This window comes from Aricia agestis, chromosome 4 (genome assembly GCF_905147365.1).
Source record: "Aricia agestis chromosome 4, ilAriAges1.1, whole genome shotgun sequence".
Taxonomy (NCBI): Eukaryota; Metazoa; Arthropoda; class Insecta; order Lepidoptera; family Lycaenidae; genus Aricia; species Aricia agestis.
Genome location: NC_056409.1, coordinates 15,838,251 through 15,858,995, shown reverse-complemented (window position 1 = coordinate 15,858,995; position 20,745 = coordinate 15,838,251). Strand labels below are relative to the sequence as shown.

General features: G+C 35.5%; 3 protein-coding genes across 3 annotated transcripts; 2 read left to right on the top strand and 1 right to left on the bottom strand.

The window, feature by feature from the left end:
- Positions 1 to 606: 606 nt before the first annotated feature.
- On the top strand, positions 607 to 12,147 carry LOC121726181 (N-acylneuraminate-9-phosphatase). The gene is made up of 5 exons (XM_042113414.1): positions 607 to 814; positions 4,881 to 5,055; positions 8,628 to 8,712; positions 11,330 to 11,552; positions 11,794 to 12,147. The coding sequence occupies exons 1-5, from the start codon at positions 710 to 712 to the stop codon at positions 11,959 to 11,961; spliced, it is 756 nt and encodes a 251-aa protein (XP_041969348.1). The 5' UTR covers positions 607 to 709; the 3' UTR covers positions 11,962 to 12,147.
- On the top strand, positions 866 to 3,580 carry LOC121726179 (neurochondrin homolog). The gene has a single exon (XM_042113411.1). The coding sequence runs from the start codon at positions 1,147 to 1,149 to the stop codon at positions 3,358 to 3,360; it is 2,214 nt and encodes a 737-aa protein (XP_041969345.1). The 5' UTR covers positions 866 to 1,146; the 3' UTR covers positions 3,361 to 3,580.
- A 2,362-nt stretch (positions 12,148 to 14,509) lies between the features above and the next one.
- On the bottom strand, positions 14,510 to 20,717 carry LOC121726184 (39S ribosomal protein L11, mitochondrial). The gene is made up of 4 exons (XM_042113418.1): positions 20,484 to 20,717; positions 20,188 to 20,377; positions 19,543 to 19,709; positions 14,510 to 14,745 (listed from the first exon to the last, which is right to left on the bottom strand). The coding sequence occupies exons 1-4, from the start codon at positions 20,616 to 20,618 to the stop codon at positions 14,647 to 14,649; spliced, it is 591 nt and encodes a 196-aa protein (XP_041969352.1). The 5' UTR covers positions 20,619 to 20,717; the 3' UTR covers positions 14,510 to 14,646.
- Positions 20,718 to 20,745: the final 28 nt, after the last annotated feature.

Below are 20,745 nucleotides of genomic sequence, written 5' to 3'. Positions count from 1 at the left end.
AACCAATTTCGATTTGGTTTGACAGCTCGAGATTGTTGCACTATAATAGTGTTTAACCTATACCATAAAGTTAATATACCTAGCGGAATAATTCCGCTAGGTATATTAACTTTATTGTATAGGCTACGATATTCATTTGCGCATTTAATTATTATACTCATGTCATTATATCTTAAAACTTTGAACTATGCATTATCCAAACCAAAGTTACGTGGGTTCAAAAATACGACGAAACGTTTCCAGAAAAGGTAGGTAGTACCCTTGCGCTTCGCTTAGTAGCTCGTCTTGGCGGGGGCACTACCGTGCACCCAAATGTGTGTCGCCGCTTTCACTTCTCCGCTGCACTCTGCGCTAATTCATTTCCAGGTTCCGAGACTGAATGATAATATAACTCCAATACTTTTAAATAAGTATATTATTATCATTGAATAAAATAAAAAGAAATTTACATTTATTTTACATACCTATTTTATAAAAGAGCCATCTAGCCACATAAAAAACGTGTTTCATAAAAGTGCCATCTATTATTAAAAGTAGGCAACACAACGGACGTGAGTCGTGAACTCGTGACGACTGCGGACTGACGACTTGAAACGGAATACAAAAGAAACTCCGACAGATTATGAAAACAAGTCGTGCTATTAACGCAATACAAAGAACACAAGGCTAAAATTAATATAAAAATATAACTTTACGTTGTAATCGTAACATGGAAAGTATTTTTTCTGTAAATAACGATGTCTCGGCGATATTTTTCGACTTAGACAATACTTTAATCCAAACAAGAAAAGGGGACAGCAAGGCCTGCAATAAGGTAAGATTTTTTGTAATTTGACATTGCCACGGTCATGGTAAATGGTAATTTACGAAAGTGCGCGCGCTGTCATATTTTCGTTCCTACGTCGTTAAAATCGCGAAATTATCTAAGTTGCATTTTCGCGTGTTGAACGTTCACTTTCCAGTGTGGTATTAATAGTGTTCTTACAGTGGAGAACGTGAGCTCGACGTCCAGATTTAGATATTTTGGAAGAGAACCCGATCTAATTATAACCATGATGTAGACTGTATTCTCTCGATTCACTGTTATTTTCTCTCAGTGGTGTGCGATCTATTGCGTTCTGTGTGCGCATCGGTAGTGCTTTCACGATGGGTGATATATCCGAGCCAATAAAAAAATGCATACTCATACTCAATGCGGCCAAAAGCGACACGGAAAAATTCGCTGCATTGTTCATGGTAACCAAACTAGTAAAGAGCAAGGACTGTAATTCTGCTGCCAAAAAAGCTCTATTTGAAGCTATCGGTTTCAAGTTCTTGAAGAAACTTCTCACTGGTAACAATGTTCAAGATGATTGTCCTCCGTCTGTTTACAAATCAGTTGCACTTTCAATTCTTACAACTTTCTGCAACGAGCCAGAACTGGCGATACACCCGGAAATGTTGGCGAACATACCAGTTTTCCTAGATATAGTACAAACCTCGGACAATGATGATTATGATGATAACCTTATCATAATTAGTGAAGCTTACACATGTTTGCAATGCATCGCTGAACAAGAAGCAGGACAGAGGGCACTCATTGAAGTAGGAGCTATCACCAAAATGTCAGAAATATATTCTCACCAGAGTTTTCAAACTGATGAAGCACTAAACATCCTCGTGAAGCTAGTCAGCAGGTACGGTCCCGCAGCATGGGGTAATGATGCAACACCTTTCCACGCTCTTGTTAATAAAATTGCATTGGACTTTGCAACAGATCAATCGGAAAGAAAGTTTGAATTAGCTACAATTTTGAATGCTCTACTGTACAGCTGCAACAAATCATCAGTGGTACCGAGTGCAGCGGAGGAAACATGGCCTCAGAGCATTTACAAAGCGCTCAATGATATTCTAACCAGCAAAATTGGGAAAAACCAAAGAGATCCTGCCCTCAAACTTGCTGCCAACATAATAGAGCTGCTCGGAATTGAGTGGACTTTTAATGATGAGGAAAATCCAAAGAAGTTCTTCCTTCTGCTCTTGCAATTGTGTGCAATTGAAATTAGAATGCAATTAGAAGACAGAAGTTTTAAACAAGCTTTTGCTAATGCTGAACTTGTGACCGCTTGTTTCATTGTCCTGGAACTGTCCATCAATTATATGAGTACGGACCAGTTAGACTTGGAGCAAAAAGAAAAACAATCTGTGTATACTAGCCTTAAAGGTGCATTTAATGCCATTGTATCTATTTTAACTAAGGTTTCAAATGACAAAAACAGGGACAAACTTCCTGATGCTGAAAAAGTATTTGTTTGTGCCATGGTAAGAGTGTTAGTGGCTTGGCTGGCACAGGAAACGACAGCAATGAGAGAACAAGTTTATGCCTTGTTACCTTTTATGTTTTCTCTCGCTAATGACTCTTTCCACGCTCATCGTTCTAGAAAGTTGGCTCAGAAAAATCAATCTGAAGGTGAGCCTATGGAAATAGAGGTAGCTCTTATGGGCCAAATTGATTTGCTTAGATTGATGTTCCCAGCTCTGTGTCACCTTGTTGTTGAAGACAAAGCAAGATCTATCATCATGAATTTGAAACAAGAAGATATCCTCTATGAAGCAATGAATTTCCACTGGTCAATTGTTCATTATAAGAAGCCACCTATACCCAAATCAGAGAGAAACAAACCAAGAGTACACCCTGAACCAGAATTAGATCCGCAACTGCTCGAAGATATGAAAGACTCGAGAGCAGCTATGGTTAGCCTCTGTAACATATTTATGAACCTAACAGTTCTTGAGCCTAAAGTGGTTGAAAATAGCCTTTTGTTTAACACACTGCTTAAATTTGTTTTTAATAACTTGCCTGAACTAAAACAAATACCTGAAAATTTAGTGCTACATGGTCATCTCGCTGTGCTCGGATTACTTTTGCTCAAGCAGCAAGCTAATAAGGTTAAGAAGAATGACTTCTCGATATGCAGATATATTCAATCTACTATAAGATTCCTCTGGGATGCCTATAATGTAGATGAGTCGAATGACCCGAATGCCCTAGTGGTGTCTATGACTTACAAAGAGCATTGGAATGAAATAGCAGACCTGTGGTTCCTCGGCATGCAAACATTAAGTGGAGTGTTGACAATTGTACCTTGGATATCCGAGTTTGCCATTGAAAGTGGTTGGGCTGAAGGTATTGCTGAAATGTTAGTGAAAGTCAAAGTTGGCACATTGGCACCCAATGTCAAATCAGCTTTTGAAGACTTCCTCTGCAGATTAGTTGATTCTAATGAGAGTGCAAAGGCTGTTCTTAAAAAAGGTGGAGCTTTAAAAATGTGCAGAAATCACAGATTGATGGATCTTGGAAAGAAATTGTTCGGTGATTAAATGTTTTGATATTTCTGTCAAAGGCCACAAAGCTGTTATTTTTTTATCCGAGTGTGTACTTAATGTATGAAATAATAAATTGCTACACTTTGTACATAATCTGTAACACTAAGTGATTATGGATGTTGATAAACTTAACAATTCTATAAATTATTTTGTAATACTTTTTTTAAGTTGAATACCTAATTGTATTAGCAAATTACATGCTTTTCATTAATAATTATGTTCTTTAATTCATGTAACTCTAATATTATTATTATACAAAATTTAAATAAGTTTTCAACAGATAAACATAATAGTATGGGAGCCCTAGAATATTTTATTTTTATCAAGCAAATTTTTTATAGGGTTCTGTTTTCAACAAAACTTGGTTGACTACTGAACCCTAAAACGGAACCCTAACAACCTGATTTTTTGTATATTGATAGGTTAATAGTTATATAATTTAAGAGTAACATTGTCCTACAAATAGAATAATCCATATTTTAGGACCATCAAGTCAAAGTATGAAATCCTTTCTATTTCTGTTAGCTACCACTTTCAAGATAAAAATGTTGTTTGTCTTATCAAAATGAAGCTACTCACAAAAAATTAGCTTGATAGTAATCAAAAAAAATTGTTTTAAGGCTCCCATGCTATAATGTAAATGTTTATTTATTTATTTTAGATTTTCATATTCAGATAGACTATTGAATACATTTCCCCATAATAACTAAAAGACCAACAGTATAATAATATGTATAGGTAGTAGGTACATACTTACTTTAGTTTAAACCATGGTTAAACAATGTTTTGTCCTTGTCTGAAATATTAAAAGACAAGGAGAAAAATTGTATAACTACAACATTTGTAGGTATCCAGTGTGAAGCTGTTTAGTAAGGTGGTAAATGTATTCAAATATCATTAGGTATTTCCAGTCTTCTTCCTAAGTCTATTCTAAAATAGATATTTCAATTAGTTGAGCGACAAGCATCACAGTACTGGTGCCAAGGAACAGGTCAGTGTACTAGCTCAGTATTGTGCAGGGTGTATTGAACCCGACTATTTCTGGACTCCTTTAACCGACTTCCGCATTACATGTGGACACACATGATACATACTCCAATGTGACAAGTACTAAAGGTTCTTGTTAGATTACAATAGTGGCACCTAGTGGCACTTATTAGTAATGCCGCCGTGGCCTAATGGTCTAATTTTGACAATTGAATCGTGGGTCATGGGTTCGATTCCCGCGTGGGGTCAGAAATGTTTCTTAGTTTGGTTCGGGCGATGCAGGTCGGATGGGCATGTAAAAAATTGATCCTTCGCGTGATGTATGCCAAGTCTGTTACTCGTCTTACACGCTCTTGTATGTAGGTACATACCTACTGCACTGTGCACGCACTTGGTCACTATTTAAAAATCTTTCCTAGTTTTCACTAAACCTACCACCGTCAGTGAAACCGGGGTTGAAGGCATTACTTAACCAATTATTTTAAAGCCAAAGGTCAACCTATAATAGAATGTAATTTGTTCTACAGCTTGTAGAAATTATGGAACGTGAGTATGGAATCCCTCATGACGTAGCCACGAGTAGTGCGAGGAATTTCCTGTGCGCTTTCAGAGCCCGGCCCGATGATGACTCTTATGCTATTGACGAGTGGCCTGCGCACTTGTGGCGTAACTGCTTACCGAAGAACTATAGGCATATTGCCAGTAAGTATTCATGATAAGTATATTATAGAGTGTAGTAAAATCAATTCTTCCAGTCATCATCCCATTTAGGGTGCGTTTCCACTGACGCGGAGCGGGGTGGAGAGGAGCTGAGCGGTGCCGAATTGAACAATCGTGCTATTCCAGCGGAAGCGGAGCGGAGATTTCGAGCATGGTGATTGGTCAATTCGGCACCGCTAAGCTCCTCTCCGCCGCACTCCGCGTCAGTAGAAACGCGGCCTTATGGTGTATCCATACTAGGGTTGTTGAGGAAGTGATTATGAGGAAGAGGAATTGTCACTCGCAAATTTAGAGGATGCGGATGAGGAAGAGGATATTTTTTGAGGAAGAGGATGCGGATGAGGAATAGGATGATAGGAAATTATAAATACTAGCGGACCCAAACCAAAAGCCTTTGTACAGTCTGTACATAACTAGGTACATACATTACACAAAAAATAATTAAAAGGGTATTTTCCAGAGGACCAAACCATGAATCTATACCGTTCTCAAAACACAGAATAAAGAATCATCAAAATCGGTCCAGCAGTTAAGAGGAGCTCAGTAACATACACAACACACGCACACAAAAATAATCGGCTAAGTGCGAGTCGGACTCGCGCACGAAGGGTTCCGTACCGATATAGAGAAAAAATAGGCCAAAAATTGTGTTTTTTGTATGGGAGCCCCCTTTAATTTTTTAATTTGTTTTATTATAAATCATTAAAGTAAACATACAATTAAGGACTTTGTGAAAATTTCAAGTGAGTACCTATTGCCATTACTGATTACGAGCAAAAAAGGCCAAAAAAATCAAGTTTGTTGTATGGGAGCCCCCCTTAAGTATTAATTTAATTTTGTTTTTAGTATTTGTTGTTATAGCGGCAACAAAAATACACAATCTGTGAAAATTTCGGAAGGCTAGCTATAGCCGTTCTTGAGATAAAGGTTGGAGACAGACAGACAGACGGACAGACATCGAAGTCTCAGTAATAGGGTCCCGTTTTTATTAAGATGAGTGAATGATACAATTCTCTGGCTCTGGCGTATGCGTTGCCATGATTGGATACGCGACGCGCATGCGCAGTGAAATTCCTCATAAATTCCTCTTAAATTTTGAGGAAGCGATAGCGGAAAAGGATTTTTTTATTTTTATTTATGAGGATGCGGTAACGGATGAGGAACCTAAAATATTGCGGAACTTCCTCATTATGAGGGAGCAGAAGAGGAATCCTCAGCAACCCTAATCCATACATGCCGGCAGCAGGGCAGTCTGAAAGCCGGTGGCAAACCCGGCGGTACACGCCGGCGGCATGTGTGGATACACCATTGTAATCAGTAGGCTCATCAGCCTGGCTACTGCTTACCACTGAAAACGTTTACATAGAAAAATAATAAGTATTGTAATGTACCTATATTGTATAGTCTTATATCGTTGAGTCTTATTCGAAAAATCTCATGCACAAACGACTCTCCGCAGGACGCAAACTCCGGGAAAGTTTGCATTGTTAAAGATTTTTTTCGTATGACAATTATTATAACTTTATATGCCCATTGCCCAGAGTAGTCATGTCCAGAAGGTAGTTTATTAATTTTACCAAACTTTAAGTTATTCCTGTTTCTTTCTGGCTATTGTTATACATACCTAGTTACTTATTATTTTATCGAATGACATTTGGCCAGCTGTGCAGGAAGTCTACAGCTTGTGCTACAGTCGTGTAGTAGCTAGGAGGCATAGCCCTCAAGTGCACTATTTTAATTAATTCATGTTGCAATCATTCTTGACATGAATCAAGTGTATAAAATTACAAATCAACACGTCCGAGTATACTTACATTTGTAGATAAATACACGACGAAGTAATAAACGTTACTTTACAGTAATCAACAGTATTTTGGCCACTTGCCCGTAGAGGTAATAACCATTCGCTATTATCGTGGTCATAATATAAAATATTCTGCGCAATAATTACACCTATCTACCTAGCCTGTGTAGTGTAGCTAATATATGGGACATCAACGCATCATCGAATCATCGATCAATGCAATCGAATTTGCGTCATTAGAAAAATATCAACTAATTAGGTCATTTCAGGTCTAACTCCAAAATAGAAACATTATAAGATTATAATAATATACATATAATCATTATTAGTTAAGTAGATAGTTAAGAGGAGTCCACACCGCCCTTTTTTCCATACAAACGTTGTCCCCTGTTTCCTCCCTGGATAATGCTAGTAGAATTATATTTTTTTTCCTGAATATCTACGGCCACTAATACAATGTCCCTATGTTTTCTTTTTTTTTCATAATTTAATTATTAAATAATCTGGCCATTTTTTTGGGTTTTTGAACATTCATACGTTCAAAAACCCAAAAAAATGGCCAGATTTTCCGCTGTGTTCAAACGTCCAGAAAACAGATTTGGCTATATTATACAAAAAAAGCAAAACATAGGAACACATCTCAAGCCTTTTTTAATCTTTAATGAAAGAAGTACTTAAATCGGTTAAGTTTTGGAGAAGGAATCAGGGGACAACGAATCGTTGATTTTCTGGATTTTCTGCAGTTGTCTCTATCGCGTTCTGCGGTATAGTCTTGAGGTAAGGGAGACAGCTATAGATATTACACGTACTTTTTTCATTTCTCTAGCCCCTGGTGTATCCTCTTAACTAATAATGAAAGATTCAGATGACCTATGTGGCTCAGTTGGTGGGCTGTTGGTAACTCAAGCCGGGGGTCGCGGGTTCGAATCCCGCCGACGGCACAAAAAGTTTTCAAAGTTCCTGGGTCATGGATGTGTATTAAGTGTATCATATAATAAAAATCTTAAATATATGTATAGTATAAAAGTATTAAATATATTTCCGTTGTCTGGTACCCGTAACACGAGTCCTTCAGGTACTTACGGGGCCAGACTGACGTGGTGTGAAGCGTCCATAGATATTTATTTAATTTATTTATAAAGATGACATAATATTTAAAATCAGGGGCTGTACCACGAAACCGTTTTGAGAGTCAAACGATCGATCGAGAATGCCGCATCCTACTCTAACAAACGTGAAATGACGTTGTTAGAGCAGGACGCGGCATTCTCGTTCGATTGTTTGAGTCTCAAAACGGTTTCGTAGTAGGCCTACAGGTTAAATCAATAATAATAATTAACTTCAAATCAGTAACTACACTTTGTAAACACGTCAAGTAGAACCGGATGTGAGAACTACTGTAATGTACACTCCAAAGTTCACAATGTAATCAGACGAGTCATCAGACAAGATGCTTGATAAGTAGGTATATACCAAATGCCAGAGTTAATGATGTTGATCATGAATATAATATTACACGGGTAGCTCGGTGCCAGCTTCCAGTTCGTGACTTTCGTTCTCTATTTTTAGCTTTTACGCCGATGCGAACTAATTCTAATGATGTCAGCGGAGAACTCCAAAGAATTTGGCCATAATTAAATTTTTCAATGAATTTATTATAAATAGTAATACATAAATTCAAATTTTTTAGATACTTTAAAGTTGATTTTTTTATTGTAAACCCAAAAATATATTTTTTTTCCTGTTTCAGAAAATATATCGATTGAATGGATAAAACTGAGATTCCAATGCTTAGCTTTGACGCCAGATGTTATACATCTTTTAGAATCGCTTAGGTACGTATGATTTCGTTTGTAGACATGAAATATTTTATACTATGCCGAAATACAGATTTGTTAAGCGCATATTTTAAAATATTTCTTAACAAAGTTAAGTATTCATTTCTCACGAAGGCAAATTCTTTGTTTTGTATTTAAGCGTTTTAAAATAAATTTATCTATACAAAGACGTTGCCTACAACTGCTAAATAAATTCATACAAAGTTGTTTTATACTTGGAGGGCTACACGTAACAGCTCTTTCAATCATAAGCCAACTTTGTGTCGTAGTGTTGGCATGGTGTTATGTGGTATAGATACCTATCGTCTAAGTCGTTCACAAAATCCATTGCCATGATCTGATCGGCCTCATCTCTCGTCATCTCATACGAGGGCTGCTATTTATGTATCCGGAACTGGCCACTTACAAGAACAATATTTAAAAAGTAATTACAACATTTGAAAATAGAACTCTTTGGTTGAAGAATACATTTTGTTTCATGTGACTGTCAATTATTTTTCCTTTGTGGCGTCATTTTGAAAATTGCGTGTCTTCATTTGCCATGGATTTAACGCGTGAACATTTTCGTGCAATGATTTACTACGATTTTCGGCGTGGGCTAAATCAACAACAGTGCTTTATTCAACTCACCGCAACTTTTGGAGATGAAGCACCATCAAAAACCACTGTTTATCACTGGTACAGTGAGTTTAATCGTGGGCGGTCTATGCTCACGGATGAAAATAAAGAAGGTCGCCCAAAAACAGCTGTTGTCCCACAAAATATAGATGCTGTGCGGGAACTAATAATGCGTGATCGTCATGTTACATATCGCGAGATAGAGGCGTCCTTAGGCATAAGTATGACGAGCATACATAAGATATTACACGAACATTTGGCTGTAAAAAAAATATGTTCGCGTTGGATTCCGCACAACTTGACAATCGATCAAAAACGGGCTCGTGTCGATTGGTGCAAAAAAATGATAAAAAAATACATCCGTGGTACGTCAAAAGCCGTTTATAATATCTACACAGGTGATGAATCTTGGATCTATGCATATGACCCCGAAACTAAACAACAGTAAACGGTGTGGGTGTTCCAAGATGAGCCGAAACCAACAAAAGTTACTCGTGCAAAAAGTACTTTGAAGCAAATGGTCGCCTGTTTTTTTGGAATTAATGGACATGTGGCTACAGTGCCATTTGAGAATCGTAAAACGGTTAATTCTGAATGGTATACGACCATTTGTTTACCAGAAGTCTTTGAAGAAATAAGAAAGGACAACCGACAACGCAGAATCATATTACATCACGACAATGCTAGCTGTCACACCTCAGCTGAAACAACTCAGTTTTTGGAGGGTCAAAAGATCGAATTGACTGGTCATCCGCCGTACAGCCCTGATTTGGCACCTAACGATTTCTTTTTATTTCCATACGCGAAGAACAAATTACGTGGTCAACGTTTTTCGAGCCGCGAAGAGGCTATTGATGCGTTCAAAATGCACGTTTTGGAGATACCTCAATCAGAATGGAAAAAGTGCTATGAAAATTGGTTCCAGCGTATGCAAAAGTGTGTCGACCATCGCGGCGAATATTTTGAAAAGCAATAAAACCATATTAAATGATATATGTTTGTTTCTTTTTTTAATTCCGGATACATAAATAGCAGCCCTCGTACTCACGTGTAATCCGCATGCCACATAATACTGTGTAATGTGCTATAGATGCTGAATTGAATATGTCAGTCCTGAAGTCAGCTTGAATTTTTTTGTGGAAGTACCTGGCAGACGTGCGAAGGACCGCACCAGTATCGGAGTCGCCGGAAGGGCTATTTCCACAAATGTATTCGGCTGGCTTTATGCGCATGTTGCTAATAAATGACTTGTTTTTCAACAGTTCAGTTGTTGCTCAACGAGTGACAAAACTCTGGGCGCCGCGTGCCCCACACTTAGGTTTGAATTGTATATGTTAAATATGTGAGGGAGTCGACGAGAAGGTAATACCCGTTGCCTCAAAAAATTATATACTAACTATGGAGATAGTTTATTGGCCCAAAGTAAAGTAAATTCCTGACTATATTCATGTTATACACTATTCAAAGTGACGCGCAAGTTGCGTATGCGCCCGCACATGACAGTATATTGTCGTGATAGTCTGAAACATTGATGGTCTGTTACATACGCACATTATAAAGCATGTAGTGACGAAAACACAACACGTCATAAGCGTGGGTTCTACCTGTAATCGACCGTTTCCCCCTTCGCGTGTCTTTTCAAGAAACATTCAACTGAACAAAATATCTCCATGGTTAAAAGGATTTTACTATAGTGTCATGTTGGATTTTTCTTTCAGATGCTTTAAAAAAAGACTTTAAATTGTACAATCAACCATACACCAACATTTCACTAGCTAGATTTAAGCTATTTACATATAATTTACAATAACCATTTTAAGTTATATGTTCCCACTGTTTTGCTAAATGCTTTTGCGTGTTAGGAGTTTTAAAAAAAAGCTTAATTTTAACGAGTACCAAACACTGCAAAGGCGTTTATTGTGTTGCATATGCTGACCTATATATCAGCATTGTACATTACTTGCCATAACAAAAGAAGTCTCCATGAATGTGACAGGGAGGATTACCTTCTCGGTCTGATCACGAACGGGCCTTCGCGGGCTCAATGGCAGAAGATCGAACGTTTAGGACTCCGGAAATACTTCGACTGCGTGCTGGTCTCCGGAGACCTGCCGTGGGAGAAACCGGACCAGAACATCTTTTTAGAAGCCTGCAAGCTTCTGCAAGTTGAACCCAGAACGTGCATTATGGTTGGAGACAAACTGGAAACTGATATAAAGGTTAGTTTTGAACTATAAGTTATAACAGACAATAGATTCTTGAATCGATCAAGCATTATTGGTGGCTAAAAAATTAAAATTCTATATAGAGACACCATAACGTTATGAAGTTATATAAAAATTAAAAACCATAAAGTTAATATACCTAGCGGAATATATTAACTTTATGATAAAAACTGAGATAGCGCCGCGCTCTAGATATTATTCATTCACCTTTAAAGTTGTATGTTTCAATTTTCAGGGGGGAAAGGAGGCGGAGCTTGGCGGAACCGTATGGATACCGCTCCACAACGACGAAATGGAGTCGGATCTCCCCGACGTCACCATACATGACGTCACGGAACTGCCCGAGGTGCTCCCGACCTCGCCCAAGCTGAAGCGCTCCACGCCGGCTACCAGTACCTGTTGATGTTATGACACAACCATAGGCCAGAGTGAGACTATACTATACAAAATCTCGCATAATATTAATTCATATATTTTCTGTAATATGTATATTAAATATTTGTTTCCTGATTACAAAACAAAATTGAGCTTTGCCATTTAACAATAGATTACAGTAATTAGCACTTTTTCTATGTTTCTTACTTTTTAAATTGACAGACAAAATAGTACGGGAGCCCTAGAACATTTTTTTTTATTATTATCAAGCTAATTTTTTGTGAGTAGCTTCATTTTGATAAGATGAACAACATTTTAATTTGCGAAAAATCTCGAAAGTGGTAGCTAACAGAGATAGAAAGGATTTCATACTTTGAATTGATGGTCCTAAAATATGGACTGTTTTATTTGTAGGACAATGTTACTCTTAAATGAAATGACTATTAACCTATCAATATATAAAAAATCTGCTTGTTAGGGTTCCGTTATAGGGTTCTGTAATTGACAAAACTTGGTTGACTACTGAACCCTGAAACGGAACCCTAACAAGCTGATTTTTTGTATATTGATAGGTTAATAGAAATAATAGTTACATATTCGCAAATAAAAATGTTGTTCATCTTATCAAAATGAAGGTATGTATTCACAAAAAATTTGCTTGATAGTAAAATATTATAGTAATAAAAAACAATTTTGTTCTAGAGCTCCCGTACTAAAAGGCGTATATGGGAAGAAAAAACTTTGTGTGATCTGAGACATTTCTTATTTTCCTGCCCTAGGTGCATAATGTACTATTCCACGAATCTCGTGGCTGTGACAGATTTGATGTTACTGTAAAAAGGTTGTTAATTGTTATAGTTATAGGAACAAAGAGTCCTATAGCGTTAGGAGATAAAATATCAATCTTATCACTAGTATTTTACCAAGGAAATAGGGGTAAAACATATAAGATAACCATTGTCTAATAATAATAATTAATAATGTGAGTGTAAGGATTATTGAAAGAGGCTGATAAAGTTTGAGGTGTAGGAAAGCTATGATTTTCATTTAGGTTTAGAAAATACTTGCTTGTTGTTTAATAAAATAGTCACTCTATTCAATCATAAAAATTGTAACTGGATTGTTAATATTTTCTCAATACTTAGTGATATTTTGTAAATATTATACATATAAAATGGGTATTTCTAATTTTAAGTGATACCTAACATTCCTACTCTATAAAATCTCTTTTTGCTGCTACTAGTTGAATTTGTAAATAATAGAAGTAACAATAAGGGTTATTGGTTACTGGTGGGCTTAGAAGATACATAACATTATTATTTAAAATTAAAAAATTGTTTATGATGTGTTACATTGTTAACACATAAATTGTATTTCAGTACAAAAGTTAAGTTAGGTTTAAGTTATTTTATCAACAGTAATATTAGCTTTTCTGTTGTAACAATGCACTTGTAAAGCTTTATAATTTTCTGATGATAATTGATAGATGTTTAACTTAATTCTTTCCTTAATTCATCAAGCCCCATACGCTCACCGGTGAACGAGACACAATAGAATACCTATTGTATCTCGTTTTCCCACGATCGACGGGTTAAATTGATTGAGCAAATTAACACTTGTTATATTATTCTCAAGTAGTGTCAAATTGTTAGTGCTTAAAATATAAATTAGTATTATTTTTATATTATAAAAAATATTTTAATAAACTTAAATTTCTCAATATTTCTACTACTTGACAGACTGCTTGGTGTGATATCTGATACTTAATGTAATAAGTAAATGTAACTCTATGTTCTTTTAACCCTAAAGCAAATTGTTATTTAAACTACTATGAATACTGAAACATACTGAGCTTACTACATTTTTATGTTAATCTTTCACCAATCGGTGTAAAAAAAATTATAAATTGTGGTATAGGGATTGTTTTATGAAAATTATAGCTGTTAGTTGTTTTTTGGTTATTTAGTACAAAATGTAGACTGATGAATAAGGTAAGCTTTAAAAGAAAATGAGTACAGTGGGTACCTCACTATAAGTAAAGATGCTATACTATAATGTATGGATGCTCTATTTTACTGTGGCGCACACTGTATTTTAAGAATATTTAAATGGATTAGATGTTTATATTTTTTGTGTTGTCATTATTAGGAAACTTCAAAAATAAAATAACTTTATTTACAGCTTGTTTTGTTCACATTTCCTTTTATTTACTATATTACTATCTACAAAATATTATTATATAATAATATATCTAGTTACAACTATTAGGGCGGATTCGACCAAACTGGAGTAAAATTTTACCGAGTATAACTGTCTCCTAATCTAAGAGTAAGCTGGTTTTGCGTTTTTCCAACTTCTAATCCAAGAATAAGGTAATTACACGGGAGTAAATATTTACACGGGGTATTTTGGTGGAGTAAATATTAAACTGAGAATAGTTGCACAACAGGGTTCAACTGTCACGGTCGGTGTCATTGTGAACTATAATTGACATTTTATTTCATACTATATAAGTAACTTGGTAAAATGCAAACGATAATACCCTAGAGTAAATTAAAGGAGTAAAATTATTCTCATGATAGTTATACTGGTGTAACTTCAAGTTTGGTCGAATCGGGCCTTACACGACCTGATGTGCAACACTGCATTCCCTATAGTCCTAGTCACAGGTCCCAGTAATCTGAAGAAATATAAGATCAACATAATTTAAAAACTATGCTGTTCTTAACATTTTTGCCTCTCGTTTTTCTTGTAGTTCCTTTTTCTGTTCTTCTATAACTCTTTTTCTTTCTTCAAGAAACTCTGCATATTCCTGCAAATATTTTGTGACCAAGTAAATTTATAACTTAAGTAGCAAGACTTAATTACGTAGGCCCATATAAATAGTCTGCTCTTAAGACTTAAGAGCAAAGAGAATATAAACTATGTAACAAGTACAAGTACACAATTCTATTTGATTTGATTCAAGATCGACGGTGATTGGCTGTTAAAATGGGCAAATTCTAGTTTAACACGTTCATTGCCACTACGATTTTCATGATGTCTTCTCGGAAGCTGCCTACATTGTAGGGCGGACTCGCCAGGCGAGTCGCCGGCACTACGTAAGGGTAAATTCAATTTTTTGTAATTTTTGTGGCCGTTACAGTGTAACTTAAAGGAGTATACAGTATAACGCAATTAAAAAGTGTTAGGTGTTGTTGTAGGACTATTCAGCTTGTAAAAATGGCAAAAAAACTCTTTGGATAAAATAAAAGGTAAGTTTGTTTCGTAATTTAAGCAGTGGCTGTCAATCTTTTAAAATTTGGTTATTGTTAAGGTTATATTTTGAATTTCTAATACTTGTGAATAGTCAATTTTATCCTGAAATATTTGAATACGAGCTTTAGATTAAAATGCATTATTTTTATTGTGGATACGACGAATTTAATTGATAATAATTAAAAAGAAACCTTTTTAAATAGTTTAAAATCTGCCGAATTAAAATTAAATGATAACTTAATTAATATGCAACAATAATAATGTAAAAATCCGAAAATACAAAAATCATAACAATCTGTTCAGCCATTCTTCAGTTACAATTAGTGTTACTAAAACGAATTTCTTTTATATATAGATAGATTCTAATGAAACTAGTTTGTTGTATATTAGTTCCATATCACAAGTACATACTTGCAATTTGTAAATAATAGAAGTAACAATAAGGGTTAGTGGTTACTGGTGGGCTTAGAAAATACATATTATTATTTAAAATTAAAAAAATGTTTATGATGCGTTACATATATATATATATATATATATATATATATATATATATATATATATATATATATAGAAAGGAAAGAAACGATTCTGCCTTGAACTCGCTATAGTATTGGATCCGACCGTAAAATCCTGCATGAATCGTTTTTTTCGATCAAGTATATTTTAAAATAATATTTAGAACGTATCGAATGGATTAATGTTGGGTTGCTTGTCAAAAGTAGCCGCAAGTACCTCTAATTAAGTTTAATGTTCATAGATAAATGCATAATTTGTATGTATATTTTTTTCAGTAAATTTTACATAATTTGAAAGAAAATGACGAGACAAAATAAGGTATAATGTCGGCTGTACACTCTCGCCGAGAGCTCTCGGGCGAGAGCCTCGTGCGGAGCCCCTTGCCCGAGTGCGATTATGTACATTCTCGCTTAGTTCAATCGCAGTTAGGAACTCAGAGAAGATGGACCATTATTTTTCTCTATGCATCGAAAGATATCATTGTAATCCAAAGATCTATAATCAAATTTTATTTTATTTCTCACAGATAATGACTGATAATAACGTTTATTATTGTTATTTTTCTGTTCTGCACTGTCTAGCGGCGCGACTAGTAGTGAAAAACGCTAGAGTGTACAGTAATGCGCTCGCTTTCCTCGCGAGACCCTTTGTCTCGGGCGCAAAATACCGACACCGGACCGAGAGGGTCCGAGACAGGCGAGACGAGGCGAGCGCACCCATTTACACTCTCGCACTCGGGCCGCCTCGCTGTGTCTCGGCGAGAATGTACAACCGACATAAATGGTTGCCAGCTCCAAGTCGGCCGCAACCTAGGGTTGCCAGCCCATAAACAGACATAGTTTTTCGTCAAAATGGAAACATCGATTTTTAAATAATTTTGATACAAAATTAAAGTTTTATGCATTTTGTACATGAATATCCATGGTTGCCAGTTGCACGATAGCCGCAAATTGGGGTTGCCATCACTTTTGTTTAAGACAAATGTTCAGGCCTACAATTATTATGCCTGGCAGAATTTGATGACGTCGAGAACCCGCAAGATTGCTATTTTTATTATATATATGTATATATGTAAAAATAGCAATCTTCTTTTTATGCGTAGTGTCCTGTCATTCCTTCTTATAGTTTGTGCGTTTTAGGGGGATATTAAATATTGAATCCGAATTCCGAGATCATTGAGTCAATGATATTGGATAATGTAATATAGACATGATTCATTTCTTCCTTAATCATAGATTTTTGATATTTGCTGAGAGATTGGATCCAATACGGTCATAGAAATAAGTGTTGCCAGTTATTTAATATAAAAAAGAGTTTTTAATTTCTTGTTCGTTAATATGTTTCAAATAATGTAATGTAATTATTTTTCTAATTATATACTTGGATAATCTTGCTGAAATAACAAAAAACAAGCCATATTAAAAATGACGATGTCTTTTGACAAATCGAATTCTCTGAGATCTAGTAACCCTGACGTCAATAGCTGTCAGCGTTAACGCTCTCCATTGACTATTGAAACCACTTAAGACGTAAAATAGGATCAATGAAATATGATAATGTAATAACATATGATCAAATGATCAAATATATTGGATCCTATATATGATCATAGAAAATGATCATATATAAATGATAATGTAATACCCCCCTTATGATGATATGCGTGACACATTACCTAACAAAAATTAATCGATAATTTAAAAATATCGAATCACTTCGTAAGGGAATTGCAATCGAAATTATCGATTTCGTACTGACATTTCAGTGGTGCCGGCGATTTAAGATGGCCGCCCTTTTTTATCGATTTGATTTCGATTCAACAGAGACAATCTCTATTGACATAAGTTCCGTTTCATGCATCTGAAATTTTTCACATGTTTTCGTAACAATAATTTAATACTCCTATTTCACAATTTTTTTATTAATAAGTTAGCATTTAGCAACTTTTCATTTTTATTCATTTACAATTATAGGAAACATTTGTTTTTGTAGATGGAATATAATTTATTACATTTTGTTTTTTTTATTTTCTTGTAAAAAAAACCCATAGCAAGGAATATGAAAACTGTCACCCATATCATCTTCTTACTTTTTTATTGAATACACGCAAGTTTGTATTGTTTGTAAGGGCTTTCATTTTGCTCAATTAGAGGTACTTGCGGCTACTTTTAACAAGGCAACCCAACATTAATCCATTCTATACATTCTAAAGATTATTTTAAAATATATTTGATCGAAAAAAACGATTCATGCAGGATTTTACGGTCGGATCTTAGGATACTAGGCGAGGTCCTGGACATAGATCCTCAAACTGTAAATATTATTTACAGTGTGTTTCTTTAGTTTAGCATATATTTAGTCTAAACTATAATTTTAAGCAGAAAATACAGATGCATTTTGGAAATATTAGTGAAAAACACTGAACTCGCCAGACGAGTCGTCGTCACTAGAATCAAATTTACGTGAACTCTCCAGGTGAGTTGGTGGCACTGAACATGTTCTGTGTTTTATAACTTAACTTCAATATCGGTTATTGACGTAACTTTTTTTCTAAGTCCCACCTCTTTTTATATTTAACCCGCGACAAAAAAGAGGGGTGTTATAAGTTTGACGTGTCTGTCCGTCGGTATGTCTGTCTGTCTGTCTGTGGCATCGTAGCATCCAAACGGGTGGACCGATTTTGATCTAGTTTTTTTTGTTTGAAAGCTGACTTAACTGAGAGTGTTCTTAGCTATAGTTCATCATCATCAGCCTGCTCCGTGCTGAAAAATCGCGGTTCATCTGGTTCGTGAAGGGCCGATTAGCAACTTGCAGTCGTTTGGTGGGCTTTATTGCATTCTAGTTTGTGACATTTATTAATATTTACACATTAATGGAAAGTTGACCTGGTGCTGCAGCATCACCTGGTAATCAATAGGATACCCAACTCCTCACCAACTTAGAGCAATGATTTCGTGTTTGGGCTCATTTTAATTGCGACAACTAGTAAGACGTAGATAACCAATAAATTTTTGCATGCTGCTGCTGCAGCATCACCTGGATTCTATAGGAGCCAAGCTCCATATTATGAACCCCAAGTGGAGGTTTCATGTTTGGACTCATATTGACGGCCTCATCCAAAGGGACACTCCTAGATGGTATTCATTGGGATATAATATGATCCTGTTGATAGGAATTATTCTGCACTATAACCAACACAAGTTTAAAAAGCATGAAATAAAATTAAATTAAGAAATTTAAAAAAACCCCTGCCAAACCACTTTAAAAAGTAATGAAATAATATATTTTACTGAATTTAAGTTTAAATAATTCCTAAGTATAAAGTGATATTTTAGTCCATAATTGTTGTCAAGGTGTGTCGGGGGACCGCTAAATATATGTTTGATTTCACATAACATTATAGTTTAAGGGTCAGTTCACGGCGAACCGAATCGAGACAATCAGTGACATGGCGATACAAAATGCAAAATACACTGTTGGCGGTCCCCCAACACACCATGACAACAATTATGGTCTAAAATATCACTTTACACTTAGGAATTATTTAAACTTAAATTCAGTAAAATATATTATTTCATTACTTTTTAAAGTGGTTTGGCAGGGGTTTTTTTAAATTTCTTAATTTAATTTTTTTCTTTGCTCTTATGTATCAAGAGCAGACTATTTATATGGGCCTTAGTTCTCGTATCTTGCAATTTAAACACTGAAGTGTTTAAATTGCAAGATACGATCTCGTAGCTATGTTGTATAGTAAATTTGATCAGCCATAAAAACTGATAGTCAAATCAGCTTTATGTGTTAAAATACTGCAATAATAATAATTATTATTTACCTGAGGATCCAGTTCTTTGACAACTTGTATTCCACAAGTTCGGGCAGATGCCAGAAGCATTGTACAAATTTCCTTTAAATCTTTATGCTGCAGTGGTGGATCTTGGGATTTTATAACAGCTATTTCATAGATATGTTTGAGAGTAATTTTTCCACAGAACTCTTTAACTGCAATCAACAAACCATTTTGTAATCATTCACACTTTCATTAATTTATATACAAAAAGCAGCAGTAAATTAAACTTTTCTTATCTGCTTTTGTGTTTTGTGCACCAAACCTGTGATTTTTCATAATATGAGATTTTGCACATATAACTTTGCATAATGATAAACTGCAAATTCCAATTGTATAACCATTCGACCTCTGTGGCTCAGTGGTGAGCGCGTCGGTAGCTCAAGCCGGGGGTCGCGGGTTCGAATCCCGCCGACGGAACAAAAAGTTTTCAATGTTTCCGGGTCTGGATGTGTATTAAATATGTGTATGATATAATAAAAATCTTAAATATATGTATAGTATAAAAGTATTAAATATATTTCCGTTGTCTGGTACCTGTAACACAAGTCCTTTAGGTACTTAGCACGGGGCCAGACTGACGTGGTGTGAAGCGTCCATAGATATGTATGTATGTATGTATTCAATACTAACCTGGCTGCATTGCACCGCGAGACGCACCAGCAGCCTGCTTCAGGAAATAGGAAACCGGTGGCTGATGGATAGTGAGCTCATAGGATCTATCAGAATTTACCTTCACTCTTGTTGGTAAGGGAATACCAGGTTTAATATTAGCTGTACGTTCATTAAAATCTTTACAGAAGGCTGATATATTTATATTACGCTGAAACAAAATAACAACTTTGTTTAATACCTTTAATCATTATTAAATTAAATCTCATAAATGACATAATTCCTGACATAATATGCAAAATGTTAGGTAATCCTACCTGCCCTAGCATAGGTCCTAGAGGAGGACCGGCTGCAGCCATTCCTGCAGGAATATGTGTTCGCAACTTTGAAGAATGGTCAATTTTCTCCGAAACTCTCTTCATTGACTTGAGTCGAGCCATGGATTTAGACATTTTTAAATCCTTATGGCACTTATAAACAATGTATAAGACAACCTTTATTTTAATTTATAGGTAAAATCACAGATTACTAGTTTAAGATTTAAGAATTAGAAATAAAATAAACGTGAGACTTGGAATT

What these genes read in the sequence shown, in the direction of transcription:
- LOC121726184 (XM_042113418.1), bottom strand. Translation starts at nt 20,618, where the DNA reads ATGTCTAAATCCATGGCTCGACTCAAGTCAATGAAGAGAGTTTCGGAG. An exon ending in TAGGACCTATGCTAGGGCAG is followed by an intron (nt 20,378 to 20,483) that starts GTAGGATTACCT and finishes ATTTTGTTTCAG; the next exon opens with CGTAATATAAATATATCAGC. An exon ending in TCGCGGTGCAATGCAGCCAG is followed by an intron (nt 19,710 to 20,187) that starts GTTAGTATTGAA and finishes TGTTGATTGCAG; the next exon opens with TTAAAGAGTTCTGTGGAAAA.
- LOC121726181 (XM_042113414.1), top strand. Translation starts at nt 710, where the DNA reads ATGGAAAGTATTTTTTCTGTAAATAACGATGTCTCGGCGATATTTTTC. An exon ending in CATCTTTTAGAATCGCTTAG is followed by an intron (nt 8,713 to 11,329) that starts GTACGTATGATT and finishes TGAATGTGACAG; the next exon opens with GGAGGATTACCTTCTCGGTC. An exon ending in AACTGGAAACTGATATAAAG is followed by an intron (nt 11,553 to 11,793) that starts GTTAGTTTTGAA and finishes TTCAATTTTCAG; the next exon opens with GGGGGAAAGGAGGCGGAGCT.
- LOC121726179 (XM_042113411.1), top strand. Translation starts at nt 1,147, where the DNA reads ATGGGTGATATATCCGAGCCAATAAAAAAATGCATACTCATACTCAAT.